This window comes from Bidens hawaiensis, unplaced genomic scaffold (assembly GCF_021521415.1).
Source record: "Bidens hawaiensis isolate Kalapana, Puna unplaced genomic scaffold, B.hawaiensis_p1.1 tig00032722_1, whole genome shotgun sequence".
NCBI lineage: Eukaryota > Viridiplantae > Streptophyta > Magnoliopsida > Asterales > Asteraceae > Bidens > Bidens hawaiensis.
The window spans coordinates 35,079-52,201 of record NW_027495577.1 but is presented as its reverse complement, the minus strand read 5'-3'; the positions used below and the strand labels follow the sequence as shown (position 1 = coordinate 52,201).

At 34.4% G+C, this 17,123-nt stretch overlaps 1 protein-coding gene across 1 annotated transcript; it reads left to right on the top strand.

The window, feature by feature from the left end:
• Positions 1–4,869: 4,869 nt before the first annotated feature.
• On the top strand, positions 4,870–16,804 carry LOC143583913 (phytyl ester synthase 1, chloroplastic-like). Its single transcript, XM_077066087.1, has 14 exons — positions 4,870–5,018; positions 9,432–9,523; positions 9,913–9,964; positions 10,033–10,088; positions 10,186–10,344; positions 10,426–10,530; positions 11,652–11,752; positions 11,884–12,005; positions 12,361–12,469; positions 12,579–12,709; positions 13,178–13,568; positions 15,130–15,243; positions 15,647–15,732; positions 16,442–16,804. The coding sequence occupies exons 1-14, from the start codon at positions 4,870–4,872 to the stop codon at positions 16,740–16,742; spliced, it is 1,968 nt and encodes a 655-aa protein (XP_076922202.1). The 3' UTR covers positions 16,743–16,804.
• The last annotated feature ends 319 nt before the right edge of the window (positions 16,805–17,123 follow it).

The following is a 17,123-nucleotide window of genomic DNA, read 5'->3' as shown; positions in this document are numbered from 1 at the left end:
GTGAAATAAATTAAGTATACTCGGAGTTTTAACAGAGCCTAAAACCCCAAAAACATAAACATTCAATCGACCCGGAAAACAAGAATCAAACTCTGATTAAATTCTACCAAGGGTTTCAGAATCACATTCCGATCACAATGAACCAAAAATAAACTATATCAACACAGTATAGAATACATAAATCAGAGTCTTAAAACTCAGAAAACCCTTAGTACAAAAATTACATTAATTAGTCTATCAATACAACGTCATATTTGACGAAAATCACAAAGAAGTGATTATCTTTACCTTATCAACACACTGGTATGATCAAAAGTGTGAATTTCAAAGGTCGAGAAAATCAGAAAAATTTGAACAGAGTGACAGTATGTATAAAGAAGAAATAGGAACAGTGAAGGACAATTCGTTTTACTCTTGTCCTTTATACATAGTCCTTGCACGTTTTCCAATATACGAATCAGACTGATTCGCTATGGATTTGAACTAACGAATTAGCTAATTCGTTCTTCAAAGTACTCACGTAGTGTAGCGAATTAGATTTGACTCGTTGTTTGATTCGTTAAATATGCATAACGAATTAGAAGTGGTTCGTTACAGGGTGCGGAAGCGAATTAGGTGAGCGAACTAGAAAGTAGTTCGCTAGAGAACAACATAATTCGTTATCCATACTTAACGAATTAAAGTTTATTTAATTTTAACTTAAATAATTAAATAAAAATTGAATTCACTCAATAAATAAATAAAAATAAATAAAGTTTATTTAATTAACTTACGAGGATTACTGAGACTGTTTATCTCGATAATCAATTAATTTAAAACGTTTCACATTTTCGAAACATAACTTAAAGTATTTAAAATAATATGTAAAAAGAAAAAGTAAAATATTTTTGGTATTTTGTAAAAAACTAAAGAATGTATATACAGAAATATCCGAACTTTAGAAAAAATAGACAATCTTTTTGTGTTTTCTATGATTTTTCAATAGTAGTACATTTTTTTAAGCAGAGAATCATATTGACCAAAATGCCATTCCATCACAGTTTTATATTTCAGCGATATTATGACTGGCGTTAAGTCGGTCATTGATATTGTTGTCCACTTAAATCTTATAACAAACCTTCGAGCATTTTTGTGATATGATTTATGGTTCAATTAGCACACAGAATATCAGAAACTATCAGCCCCTAATCTCGGTTCAAGCTTAATTTGATTTTTGCCAAATCACCCCAACTTGACTTAAACCATTATAGTGTTGATCAAAATTTTTGAACACCAATAGTGAAATTTTGAGCAATGCATCAAGTTTACTTTACTATGAGTGAGTATGCACGAGTCCATCTATCGGCTTACATATATTGTATCCCCTGGGGTTCGTTTCTTATTGGTATTGAGACGCGCGCAATGGAGGAACAATTGTATGACTAACAGCAGATTTTGATCAAGTCAGTAATTTGGATTGTACGAAGTACAGCAGTGATCAAGTTTAATGACTTTGGGTTTGCTCTAAAAGCGAGTGAAATATTCATGCATATGAATACCCAGATGATTAAGCCGCATAAAGACTCACAGTGTCCAGAATCCTAACGCTTGTTATTTGCTTTATTATATTTTTGGATGATCAACAACTATAAGGCTTGAGTATGACCGGTTATTACATTTCTGCCATCCTCACCGAGACTTTGCTAGAGACTAACACCTCTTTCAATTTGGCTTTTCTTTAGGTTTATATCACTTACTTTACTCTAACAGTTTGTTTAAGACCTATCAATGCACCAATGATTAAGCACACAGCCTTTTAAGCATATTTCTTTCTGGATTTGGGGTCAAATAATCAATGTACTATCATTTTCTCTTTTTGCTTCAAAAAACTCAAAATTTTGAGGAGCATAAACAAAAATTTAATTGCCCCAGTTAATTTTAAGTTCATAAATTAATGGATATTCTATCCATCTACAAGTAGATAACAGGACCAATACATGCAAGCATGCTTCACAAACTTAAATAACTGACATAATTCTCAGCTAAAATAAAATAGAAAGTTTAATGAATACCCCAAGTACTTTCCATTTGATCAATCCACTTGTTTTAACCTGGATCAATGAGCAAAAAGGACTTGGCCTAACCTCTATGAGGCTTGTGTTATTCTAGGGTTTGATAAATGAATTACCGAATACTATGGACTAATCTATGGATTGATAGATTAATTGGAATTTGGGGTCATTAGGATCTGTGATTAGTTTGTCGGTCGATTTCTTAGGGTTAATGGAGGGTTTCGGTTACAAGCTTAATGGATTTTTGCAGGTTTAATGGAGATCTCGACCACTTGAAGAAGATGACATTCTTTCCAAGAAGGAAACCAAAGGGTTTTCCGTCAACAGCTGTCAAGGTGTTCTCGGTTGACTTTCGTTGACCGAGATCACCTAGACTTAACCGAGAACTCCTGTTCTTGGTTAAATATTGACCGAGAACTCCTGTGCTCGGTTGACTTTCGTTGACTGTTGACCGAGAACACACTAAGTTGACCGAGATCTCCTTATCTGGGCCTAAAATTGACACTTGGGCTTAACCAGTATTGTTGTTATGCTCTCTTGGGCCATCAAATGAATTTTGGGCCTGCTTTCAACTTTATGGCCCAAATCCACTTATAAATCTTGGACTGATTTTGGACATTAACAAATGAGTCTATATGTCCACTAACTTGATACGTTTGGTGCAGAAATGGCTGATCAAGCTTCGTTAAAATTTGTGGATACTCATAATATTGATGGACATCTATTTGATCCACCCATGTCTCACAAAGAATTCAAATCTATGATTGTCGCCCTCAACACTTGCAGGATTTCTCACGCACTACGAGAAAATCCTGTTATATGCAAGATGATGATCACCGATTTCTGGAAGAATGCAAAAATCAATCAACAAGGCCAGGTGGAGATGTGTCAATTGACACCAAAGTACGAGAGAAGCCAGTGACAGTCACGGAAGCTATTATCAGAGAAGTGCTTCTGTTCGGTGATCAACCAGATTACCCAACTGAATATTCTCATGCAACCGTCTCTGAGATCCTCACCAGTATGGGCTATGAAGGTACCTATCCTCCGACAATCAAGAAATTGTTTCACCCATACTGGAGATTCTTAATACACACGTTCTTTACTTGTGTGTCGGGGAGAAAGGGAGGATCAGACGAGATTAGCAATACTCAGATGTCTGTCGTAGTTGCTTTGATCATGGATTGGAATTAAAACTATTCCAAGTTTGTTTTCAATGAAATGATGATCAACCTAAAAGGGAAGAAGAAAGAGATGTTCCTCATGTATCCAAGATTCTTGCAGATGATCTTCGATTTTCACCACACCGATCTCGTCAAAACCGTTGACACCTTGGATATGAAGTCAATGGGACCCAACACCTTCAGGTTAATGAAACAGTCCAGAAAAGGATCCAAGATTTTATATCAGGGCCTAAATGCTCTGGTGAAATTTGGATGGTTTGTTGAAACAGAAGCTGAGCCAGTTATAGCTCAGGTTGCTGATGATCATGTGGCACCAGTTCAACCACGTGCTGCAACTTTTGATATTTCTGATGATGAAGAAGATGAGACAGAACACCTTCAGACGGACACCTCTCCAAGTGCTGAGAGGTTAAGTGCTCTTGAAGCTGCCAAAGCTTTATTACATTCAACTGCGCTGAAACCTCCTCAAACAATTGCTGAAAACATTAAAGAAGATTTGAGTGAAGAACCAACCGCTGATCTCATCCATCGTAAACATAAAAGGATTGATCCGAGATCTAGCGAGTTGGACAGTGAAACTGAAGCAACAACCACAACACCAACACAAGCAACAACCACCATCCTACAACAACAAACTCATCAACCTGAGTCACATGCTTCAGAAACACCAGCTGAACAAGATGTATCTACTGTAGAGCCTGTATTTCAAGATCAAACGTTTGATGACTTTGATTTCGAGACAGATATTCCCTCAGGTTCATCTGACCCAGCTGTTCAGGGTCAGTCAAGTTCTGGCACGTCAGACAAGATTGCCCAAATTCTTGCCATGCAAGAAACTTATTTTCAGAACAAGGGTAAGGGAGTTGTTCTTGAAGATGCTCCGGTTGACATTCACTCGTTACAACGTCGAGTCTTTGAATTCGAGCAAGATTCGGTAGTCAAGGATGTCCGCATTCAAGAACTGGAAGCGAGTAACTCTGATAAAGATTCCAAGATTAAAGAGTTGCAGTCTGGTATGGGAGGTTTAACGGCTATCTTGACCTCCAACAAAAGCTATTTAAAAAGTTTGGAGATGAATTTAAAAGCAATGATGATGTGGCCTCTCAAACACCCATAGTTGATCAAGGCAAGAGCTCTCCTATTCTCCCAGTCGACAACATTGATGAGTCTGAGACCTTGAAACAATATATGTCTGCACCACCAATCACCAAGGAAAAGTCAGATCGAGTTCAGAGAAAGCTGATGGTGATGAAAAATTCAAATCAGAATGTTTAATCATCAGACCATCCAGAGAGGTTCATCATGACCTTCCAGAAGAACTTCTCGAATAAATATGGTGATAGGTCGGAATTGTATCGTGGGGTTTTGACGCTAAGAAAAATATGTGGTGGGTAAAAAGGAAGTCGGGAACCACATAGTATTACAAAAAGATGAAAGACTTTGGTTCTTGGACTAGAGTTGATCTCAGTGACTTGATAAACTCCCCGTTCCACAACCCATCGAATGATAAACGGGATACGAATTTCTGTAACTTCTTGAGAAGTTAGGTTGATTGAGGTTTTCCAACAGTGACAACTGCCGAATCATTCCTGAAGGAAGCCAAGGGGGTCATAGATCCGAAGACAGGAAAAACTATGGTAAACGTTATGTGGCCTGCAACAAAGAAGGCTACTCATATTCCTGTACCTGACGCAATTCCAGATGGTACATTGGACAATATGAGATTCTGGATCTCTGACAGTGCAACTGCTACCGTTGTTGTCAAACTACAAAAGGGCAAAGGGTAGTATAGATTTGTTGATCCAAGGGATCTGCTCAAGTTTGGAGAGAAGGACATTCACACTCTAAGCACATTCCAGATTATTGCTGAACCGATCTTTGAAACGGCCGCCAAATAATACACAAGCATGGTTGCATCCATTATCAAGTGCAAGTTTTGGGCAGGTGCGTTAAAGGATGCAGATGTTGACTGCATGGATCATGACTGAAGACAAAGCTACAAACCAAGGGGGAGATTGTTGGGCCTAGTTTTGTATGATTTGTACTTAGTCTACACTAAGTGGGCTTGGGTTACGGGTTTAACATGTAAGCCAAGATCTCTTAAGAGATCTCGATGGGCTTTTGGTCCGTATGGGCTTAGGTTTTTGGTTCCCTATATATAGTGCATGTATTGTATAGGGTTTGGTTGGTCATTCACTTGTATGTTTGCCATCTACGTGTTTACAAGACGAGGTTGTAATAGTGTTTAAGCACCCGACGTATATTAATAATACATGTGTTTTGAAGCAATCCCGGTGTTACGTTCTTGTGTTTACTTGTGTTTAGTGGTGGCAACGTGAGTGGGTTGGGTTGGATTTGGGTGATGGGTCAGGATGGATATGGGCCAGGATGGTTACAGGTCAGGATGGATTTTTAAAATAGAGGGTTAGGATGTATTTGGGTCAAGATGGGTAAAGCTAACCCATCTTGACCCAAGTGAAGGTTGACATACAAAGGGTTTTAAAAACCACTCAAAAAAATATTCAAAAAAGCTATTAAAAAAAAAAATAACTCAAAATATAAATAAAAAACGCAAAATGTAAAATAACTAAAATGTTTCCCACGTCATCTTCGTTCATTAAAAAAACGTTTTGTACCGGTTCAAGTTCGAGTTTTTCGGGGTTTTTTTCGGTTCAGTTTTGTTTTTTTTTCCATTACGGTTGGTGTCGGCATCTGCTCGGTTTCAATGATTTCGGTTCGATTTCTCGGTTTTTTCGGTTTCAGTGTTGTTTTGTTTTAGTCAGTTTTTTCGGTTTCATTTCGTTTTGATTCATTTTGTTTTATTTTGGTCGGCTACGTTTCAGCTTCTTTGTTTCGTTTTGTTAATCTTTTTGATTACATTTCGCTTTTTTTGTTTCGTTTTGGTCAGATTTTCGGTGTCATATCAGTTTTTTTTGTATCGTTTTGGTCGTTTTCTATTTCGATTCAGTTTCATTTCAATTTTTTTGTTTCGTTTTGGTAAGCTTTTTGATTGCATTTCGTTTTTTTTTTGTTTCATTTTGGTCAGATTTTCGGTGTCATATCTGTTTTTTTTGTTTCCTTTTGGTCAGATTTTCGGTGTTATATCAGTTTTTTTTGTATCGTTTTGGTCGTTTTTCTATTTCATTTCAGTTTTTTTTTTGTTTCGTTTTGGTTCGGTTTTTAAATTGCATTTAGTTTTTTTATGTTTCCTTTTGGTTAGTTTTTCAGTTTCAATTCATTTTTTTTTCTTTCGTTTCGGTCGTTTTTCTATTTCGGTTCAGTTTCGTTTCGGTTTTTTTGTTTCGTTTTGGTCGGTTCAGTGTTTTCATTTTGTTTTGGTCAGCTTTTCAGTTGCATTTCGCTTTTTTTTGTTTCGTTTTGGTCAACTTTTCGGTTTCATATCGGTTTTTTTGTTTCGTTTTGGTCATTATCTATTTCGATTCAGTTTTGTTTCGGTTTGGTCGATTCGGTGTTTTTGTTTAGTTTTGGTTAGCTTTTCGGTTGCATTTCGCTTTTTTGTTTCGTTTTGGTCGTTTTGCTATTTCGGTTCAGTTTCGTTTTTGGTTTTTTGTTTCGTTCTAGTCGGTTCGGGGTTTTTGTTTCGTTTTGATCATTTTTTGGGTTTCGGATGAGTTTTGTTTCGCACGTGATAGTTTGGGTATTTTGAATAAGATAAATTTTGGATAACTTGGATATTTTGTTTTGACCAATTCTAACCTATAAATGAAACTATCTTGTATATTTCCAACCCATCTTGACCCACTTGAAGAATTTTTATAATCCATCTTAACCTATTTAACTTTTAAAATTTATCCACCTTGACCCAAAAGAATCCATTTGGGTTGGGTTTGCCACCCTTACTTGTGTTCTTGAGTCACCAAGTATTGGTATTCCGCACCAATACTTGTTTGTTGATATCATAATTGTAGTGATCCAGATTCGGGACTTACAATACCTAAATCTCGCAATACGTTAAACGATTAACTAAGATTAAGTTGTAATTAGTCAACTCTTCACCTCCTACCTCCCCCCCCCTGGCCGACCCACCCTCCACATCACCACCCACCTCTTTTCCTTCCAATCCTTAGCCACCAAATCACCCTAACCAATGATTCCTTGCGTCTAGGATATGTTGAGTTGTAAGTATCTTGATCAATCCACCAATACACTCTACATACTTACTCACCACTATACTCCTCTCCCTCCCTCTCTATAATTCACGACATACACACACACACACTTTTCACACACAAATTAAAATCTTCTATATCATAAACACACACATACAATCTATGATGTCGTTTCTTTCGTATTTGTAATCATTACCCGGATCGGGTTCGGGTTTTTTTATCAATAAAATTCCGTATTTGTTTAATATTTTTATTTATTTATTTTTTATATAATTGATTATAACTGTGAGACTTGTATACAAACAACCCTCAACCAACTTTAATTTATTTTTGCATCCAACAACATAGATCAAGGACCAACTTGCAAAACCATAAAATATTTTAGGTAGCTTTATTGGATGAATCAAGTATTGAAGTTTAGATGATACCTTATGTTACTATGATGAATGAAAAGCACATTTATTTTAAGTTATTTATTTTTGAATATTTATTTGTAACGGTATTTCTTTTGAAACAATGTTTGTGCTTTTGAAACTTGATATATAAATGAATAATTTAGATATTGATACGTGTAATCATTTTAGTGTCTTATGAGCTATGCTACAATATTGTCGCGCTCCAGCATGTACTGTAGTAGGTTGGGGTGTGACATTATATGCTTATATGCTTATTTGGTTAAATTGCTTATACCGTCGTAGTAGCCATCGCCCAGTTCATATGACATCGAGCTTATCGACAACTTATTTACTTGCTTATTTGGTTATACCGTCGTAGTAGCCATCGCCTAGCTTATCTTGCATCGAGCTTACCAACAACTTATTTACTTGCTTATTCGGTTAAATTGCTTATCTCACTTGATACAGTTCGCACATTTTTCTACACTTATTATATATACACTCATCTGGTGTTTTACTCACTCAACCTAGTGTTGACAAAATTATTGTATTTTTAAAACATATGCAGGTCACCGTATGTTATGATTATCAAGATTTGTTTGAAGAAACTTAGGGTTGCATGCTAGAGAAGAAGATACAATAATTAAACTTTGATTTTTGTTTCACTTGTTTAATTATGGAATTATGTACTTTAGCTATTTGAAATTGTTGAATTATTTGAATTGAAGTAATAGATATTATCATTTTAATATTGCATGATAATACATTGAGAGCTATGGGCAATCAACTCACGCCTCAACATTTCCAACTTAGGTTGGGGCGTAACACGTTATGAGCTTAGAATAATATGTTCACATTATTCTATATATAGAGACAAAAATGAGAAAAGTAAAAAACTAAAACCCCCCTCGTCTTTCTTGTTTAAAAAAATCACAATATTAAGGAAAAACATCGTTATGTTTTTTTTTTATTTTCGTAATTGATTGTGTTTATTTTTTTCTATATATTGTATTATATTTTGCAATATGTTTTATATATTTTTATTTTTCATTGTGTTTTTTGATTATTTTTGTCATTGTGAGTTTTTTCTCGATATTGTGTCTTTTTGGTCTTTTTTGAACGAAAAAAACGGAGGAAATATTTTAGTGTTTTTTACTTTTTTTTTTCGTTTTTAATTTTTATTTTGAGTTATAATACTCATCAGTAGATTAGCGCTTCAACCGCGCCGTGCTAATGACGGATTGGGAGTTGCTTTCCACACTTCCGGTGGGCCAATGCACGTCACGTCCATTCCAGGCAGCCTCATCATAATAATAAAATAATATTATTTGGTACACCGGCTGGCTTCTCATTTGGTGGCGCAATTGCGAACATCAAACAAACATCCAAAAGCAAACTAATGGCCACAAATCCTCCACATCAACACTTCAATCGGCTGTACAAATCAATCACACCATTCTATTTACATCCCTACCACTTTCTGTGCTATTAATAACTTTTGAATGTTAGTTCGTTATTTTTAGCATTCGTAGGCCCCACACGCTTCCTATTTCCCATTTCAATTCAAACAAAATCACATTCGTAACTTCAATTATTATTATTATTATTATTATTATTATTAGGCTTTCATGATTCACATGCCTTCCTTTCAGCATTTTGTGATTGTTTCAGTCATGTTAGCTTCAGTTGTGAAACTGCCACCGTTGTTTTGGATGGGAATGATGGTCCGTTACCAGATTCACCGATTCTTCTGTTTTTGCCAGGTTGTTTTGTTTGATATTTGTTTACATTACATATTCATAGAGTATGATATCCTAATAGAGTATATTGTTATATTATAATTTCTAACCATAGTTAGAAGATATGATTTGATTTGGTTTTTATTGTAATTATTCTCATTGTACTCCTATAAATAGTTGTTTAATAATACACAATAGTATGTTTTTGTTGTAAATCTGTTATAACATAATATGTTATGATGTTTATTGGCTTTGTGTGATACTATGTGATGATTGATGATGTCTTGTTCTTTGTCACTTACAAATTAGTTCTATAAGAATTTTTGATTTCGTTCTGCAATGTAGAATTTTACATACTTACACACATTATAAGACAAATCTCTGACTTATTTAAATTTGATGGTTTTGTTTAGGGATGGATGGGCTTGGATTGGGCCTCATTTTGCACCAGAAGTCTCTTAGAAAGTGAGTCAACTCATTTCTTATTAGTCAATGTACTAGCTATACGTATTTAATAACTATTTTAATTGCAGGGTTTTTGAAGTTCGATGCATGCACATCCCCGTTTATGATCGAACACCATTTATAGGTCTCTTATATTTTCTTTTTTATATCTGTAGTTTCACTATTTTCTCAGGCTCATTTTGTTATTATACTTAAATTATATTCTTACTTTGTATGTGAAGATTTGGTGGCATTTGTGGAGGAAACTTTGCGGTTTGAGCACGCTCTATATCCAAGTAGGCCAATATATCTGGTTGGAGATTCTCTTGGAGGATGTTTGGCTCTTGCAGTTGCTGCACGCAATCCTGGGATCGATCTAGTAGTTATACTGTCAAATCCAGGTTACTTAAAACACAAGTTATTTTGTTGAACTTGCTTGATAAGTGTTTATAGTAACAACATGTTTTAATTATCCATTTCAGCAACTTCATTTGACAGGACACCATTGAAGCCTATACTTCCTGTCTTGGAGGGCATACCTGATACACTTACCGGGACAATACCTTATCTTCTTAGCTTTGTAATGGGTATATCATCTGTCTATATAAAATGCTAAATTTGACAATTTTAACTACACTATAACCAGTACATGTTTGACTGGTCAAATGTAATCATGTCCAACCTTATTTCTTACAAATAAGCCTGTAAATGAACCGAGTAAACACATATGGAGAATGTTCATGTTCATATGCTTAACTTTAAACAACCGAACGTGGTTATCTTGTTTGTGTTTGTTCGTTAAGAAAATGAGTGTGTTTGTGTTCGCTAACAGTATAAACGAACGGTTCACGAACGTGAAAGAACGAACATAACTGAACATAGATGAAAGAACATAAGTTACATAACTCAGCGAACACCAAATAAAAATAAACAAGAAAAAAAATCTGTTGGGACTAAATGTTTATTAAAACTAGACAACATTGTGATGAGAATCATAAAACTAGACTAAATTGTAATTATCCTAAGAATTTTAAGTGAATATGTAAATGAACAAACTTACACAAACATAAATGGACAAACTTTGAACATAAACACATGTGTTCATGTTCAATTCGTTGAACAGTTCACGTAATGTTCGGCTTATTTACTGGCCTACTTATGAATATCTGTTGTGATACCTCTTTTTCTTGATAAGTCAGGTAAGTGGTAACCCATATCTAGTTGAAGTTAGAAATTAGTTTATTTATCCACAGAATTAAATTTTATTTAGAACCAACATACATAATGTATTGAAACTGTTTACATATCTAATTAAGGTTGGAATTTAGTTTATTTATCCCTGAAATCAAGTTAACCAACTTTAAATTTTACTACTTCAAGTTGATGATATATGTGAAGAGGAGTTTATCCTCTTAAAAGTAAAACTAATTTTTCCTTTAGTTCATTAATTCTTTCAAAATCATCTACAAGTTGATTTTTAATTGTTGGTGCTTTTGGTTATGTACATGTGGATGTATGTAGATGTGTATTTACGCGTTTATGTATGAGTGATTTAGTTTTCTAAGCATCCTACTTGTAGTGTAATACTGTAATTGAAAAGTTCTTGTTTTACATGCAATTTAGCAATTTTAAGCCATTCTCACCGGTTAATTTTCAATGCAACTACAAGTTTAATGATTAGGATTATCTTCTTTTGTCATCCTATCAGGTGATCCTATAAAAATGGCATCGGTAGATGATGAATACTCATATATCCCAAATCTTGAGAAACTATCTGACAACCTTGTTTCTTTGCTTCCTCGCCTTTCAGTAAGAATTTCTTGCATAAATTAGAGTTTTAAGCCACTCTTGTTCACACACATGTCTTAAATGCCATGTATGTTATCTATACTTTGTTAACTTGAAGCTCATTAAGATTTGATTGTGTTTTTTAATATCAGGGATTGTCTGATATTATTCCAAAAGCAACACTTAGTTGGAAGTTAAAGTTACTTAAATCTGCTGCTGCATACACTAATTCTCGTCTCCATGCTGTTAAAGCTGAAGTGCTTCTGCTTGCAAGGTTAGTTACACGTCCACTATATGCTTTATTAGTCATGTAATTCGCTAAAAGGATAACATTCATTTTTTAAAGCTTCACAAAATTTTTAACAAAAGTTAGTGCTAGACCTCAAACATGTAAACCACAAATACTAAACTTGTTGCTATTAGCGTAGCTTATTGTGCAAATTGTTTATATATATTTTATGATCTGTATTTAGTAAATACAGATCATAAAATAAATATAAGCAATATGCACTATCAGCTACGCTAACAGTTTCTTTTTAAAGTTAGTTCCCAAACCTGGTAATTTTTGCCAAACCACAGGGACTATTTATGTAATTAACTCTATTTTAAATTATGTGTTTACATTTTAGTGGCAGGGATAACATGCTTCCTAGTAGAGATGAAGCTCTGAGGCTTTCAAGAAACTTGCAAAACTGCAGAGTTTGTTTCTTTAAGGATAACGGTCACACTCTTTTACTGGTACCCGTTTGTTGTTCCTCATTATTTATTTTATTTTTTTTCTTATCTAATCATCCTGTGTTTTGGAGCACACATGCAATTAATAAAATGTTTTTTTGTGTTCTTTCAGGAAGATGGTATTAATTTGTTAACGATAATTAAAGGCACTTCAAAGTATAGACGAACATGGAAACATGATTTTGTAAAGGACTACCTGCCTCCTAGCATGTCAGAATATAGAAGTGGGCTTCAAGGAAATGGGTAATATCCTATTCTATTTTAAAGTGCGACATCATACGATATTTAAATTATCTTGCGTGTATAGAATTCTGAGTTTCTGCATTGGTAGCAAACAGAAAAAGACAATACACTTACCAGTTTTTTAAAATCATAAGTTCTTACAGACTGCACATTCGTATCTTTTTAGTTTTTTCATGATCCCGTCTATTTATATACAGAATCGCATAAAAAGGTCACGAGCTTTGGTCTGATTTCTGTTTTGGGTAACATGTAACTCTTAACTTTCATAAAAAGCTGTAAAATCTTGGCATTTTAAACTTTTCGATTTAGGCTACAAGGTCACTGTAAATGAAAACCATTTTGAAGTTTGAGGCATTCGTGAGTATAAAATATGTTATCCGAAACAGAAACAAGAGAGAATCAGGCTCCCTTTTCATATATTTTTCATATAAAAAGATTGAGCATACTAATATTAATGCTGAAATTCAGGTGGTTCCAGTTTGCTACAAGTCCAGTGATGTTTTCTACTTTGGAAGATGGTAAAATAGTGAGAGGCCTTGCTGGTGTTCCGGATGAAGGTCCCGTATTATTAGTCGGTTATCACATGCTCTTGGGATTAGAACTCGCGCCACTAATTTTAGAATTTTTAAGAGAGAAAAACGTCGTAGTTCGTGGCATAGCGCACCCCGCACTGTTCACAATGAATTCTAATAATGGAACAATAAATTCGAATAGTGGGCTTCAAGAATTTTCATATTTTGATATTATGAAAGTATTTGGTGCCTTACCCGTCACACCAAGCAACTTCTTCAAGTTATTTTCATCTAAGTCTTTTGCCCTACTTTATCCAGGCGGTGCACGTGAGGCTCTTCACCGCAAGGTAAGGTTTGTTTACCCAAAACACTTTTTACCTTAATTTTAAATATTTTCTGCAAATAATTATAATATATGATGATAATATATATATTTTTTGAATAAAGTGGTCTAGTAGGTTGTGTGATTTATGATTTACAAGTACATATAGAGCAAGTTTTAACCCATTTGGTTCATATGTTTGTTATCTTATTAGCTTACCAGGTTGACCCGTTATATCTATATATTAGAGAGTAAGTGTTAGCTACAGTAACAAATTAAGGCCCAATCTCATCCTGCCACGTGGCCGAGGATTTTTTTTCCTATTTTTTTATTTTGACTTTGCAGTTTCTTTCCTTCCACTTCCTTGATGCCTTGGGTTCTACGTCGGAGTGATAGCGGTCATGATATGCTTTTGTATTCACATTTTGATATTCGAGTTCGTGGTTTTATTATTATTATTATTTTATTTTTTGAGCTTGCAGTTTCTTTCTTTCCATTTCCTTGATGCGTTGGTTCTACGTTAGAGTGAAAGCCGCCATGATATGGTTTGTATTCGTGTTTTGATATTCGAGTCCGTGGTGGAGTTCCCCGCACAAAGTGCGTGGGGACATTCCTTGTTTGAGATTAAACATGACCATTATGGACCTGTTTGTAAGCAAACGGGTTAAAATTATTACATATACTAGATGCAGCTTTCAGTTTGTCTTTCTTATTGACATTCAGTCAAACTTTCAAGATCTCAACTTTATCTTTCTTGTATACTGGTATAGATCATTTACTGTTAGATTAGTTATATAATTATCATGTTTAGAATGTGTCTCCGTGTAACATTATTTTCTATACATCATGCGTGTACAACCCTAGAGACACTTAGAATCTTGATTTGGATTGGAGGGAGTACAAACAAATGAAAAATCAAAGGTTTATTGCAATTGAATTAACCTTTTCTTTTTACTATTTAGTGTAATATGATGGCTCTAATCATGTTTGTTTATCACGGTTCAAAATTGAAGTTGGTTTATATTTCCTGTCTGGAAATTTTGAATAAGGTCTAGGGGTAATTGAGTACATTTATGTTTGCTTTTTAATTGATATTGTAGGCGTCAACTGGTTTCATTGTAATGCATCAGTTTCTTAATTAATAAAAAAAAGAGTTGGTCACTATTTGATCAACAGTGAGTTTTCTGGTTGTCCCTTTCCTGTTTTGAATTAATTATGCCAACAGAACATACCTACGATTCCTTACCAAACTAGCAAATTGTTGCCATTTGGTGCAAACATCATTACGCCATCTACTCATCATTACGCCAACATATTTACCTTTAATTACCATTTAATGCAACAATATGCTCACCATATTAAGACATGGTAAGTTTAAATGGTGAGTGACTGAGTGTAAAGTTGATTTCCTACATTGGTATAACAGTGCAAAGGTTGCTGCATGGATAAGCAAAAGATTTATTAGTTTTCTTGGAGTAAAGCAGCTTGTTAAATTCGTTGATTATATGGTTTATGATGTAATTTTTGTGTCTGTGCAACTACATATATTCAGTTTTATGACTAGCTTTTGCTCATGCACTTACCAGGGTGAAGAATACAAATTGTTTTGGCCTGATCAACCAGAATTTGTAAGAATGGCAGCAAAATTTGGTGCTACTATAGTACCCTTCGGTGCTATTGGAGAAGATGACGTCGCTGAGGTAATCAAGCCCTAACACACACACACACACACATTAAGGGTACACTCATTTCAGAATCAATATTATGCTTCAATAAAGTTGAAGAAAAATGCTTTATTTTTCTTTCCCACTTTTTCTTTGATTTTATCTGCTCTCAGTTTTATCAAAGAAAGTGTAACACAGTGCATGTGTATATATTCATTTTGACAAAATTCTATCATGCCATATTTTTTTAGGTAAATCTCAAGCATATTGAAATGCACATGCATTCTATTCTGGTCATTCATATAATAAAAGTACGAGGATAAAAGTGGTTCTCAACATGTTGTTATCGGTTCCGAAATAATAGTTTGTATTTCTGTAACACTTTTTAAAACCCATTTCTTTCTCATTATGTTTTGATGGTTACTTTGATAATTTTCAGTTGGTTCTTGATTATGATGATATAATGAAAATCCCTGTGGTAAATGACTACTTGAGGAAAACAAATGAACAGGGTATTAGACTAAGGTGAATTTCTTCTCCTTAGTCTCTTTTGTTTCTAAACTTCTAAATTGATCGTGATCGTGTTACTACTTTAAGATGACACTTTCATAAACATGTAGCATTTTTTATATTGTTTTAACTTTATTGTCAACTTTTTTCTCTAAACCTTGAACATACCAAACGAACAGGACATATTCGTGTTCGTTCGTTTATCTTTAATAGAGCAAACAATCGAGCATGAACAGTTAAACGAACGGAATTTTCTTGTTTGTGTTTGTTAAAAAATGAGTGTGTTCGTGCTCCTTTATGTTCGTGTCTTAATAGTATAAACGAATGGTTCAGGAACATAAACGAACACAAACGAACGAGCGCAACTGAACATAGATGAAGACCAAATAAAATTTAACGTGAACATCAATTTTTCGAGCCTGAAAATTAATAAAACTAGACAAAATTGTAGTGGGTCTAAAAGTTTTGTATGAATATATAAATGATCGAACTTAAAACACACTTAAACTAACAAACACAAACGAGCGTAAATGAGCGAACATAAATGAACGTTCACGAACATAAATGAACGAATGATACGTGTGTATGTTCTTTTGTTTATTGTATAAAAGAATTTTTTGCCAAACAGTTCACTAAACGTTCGGTTCGTTCACATGCCTAACAATTTCCATAGTCAAAAGGATAGCCCTTTGACTTCTAAAGTCAAACTTATGTTTTGGTTCAGGACTGAAATGGACGGAGAAGTTGCTAACCAGGACTTTTACTTTCCTGGCCTGCTGCCAAAGGTACCAGGCCGGTTTTATTATTTGTTTGGGAAGCCCATAAGAACCGAAGGGAGGGAAAATATGTTAAAAGATAGACAAAATGCAAAAGAGCTGTATATGGAAATCAAATCTGAAGTCGAAAAGAGTATGGCGTTTTTGATTAAGAAACGAGAGGAGGATCCTTATCGTGGGGTCGTTAATAGGGTCATAAACCAGCCGATTTCGACCCCGGTGCACCAAGTTCCAACATTTGATCCTTGAGAATGTACATTTTACATATTTTGCAATCATAACAGAATTTATCTAAATATGGTGGAAATTAGAGATGAATTTGATGTAAAATCTTAAGTGTACAATGGAAATTACAGCTCAAACATATTCCTTGTAGTGTTTAAATTCATTATTAAAAGAGTTAATAATTCATGTGCCATTAATTTTTAAAATTTATTCCTTGTAACGACAGTAAAAATGTCTCTTAATGATTCATGTGTCAAATCTATAATATATATAAACGAAAATATAAAAATCCTATGTGTGGCGATGTGGTCGCTTCCAATTTTTTTGTAGTCACCAGATTTGCTTGATTTTTAAATGGAGGCTTTTCATGTATTTGACCCGAATTCATGGGTTGGGTATTACCAA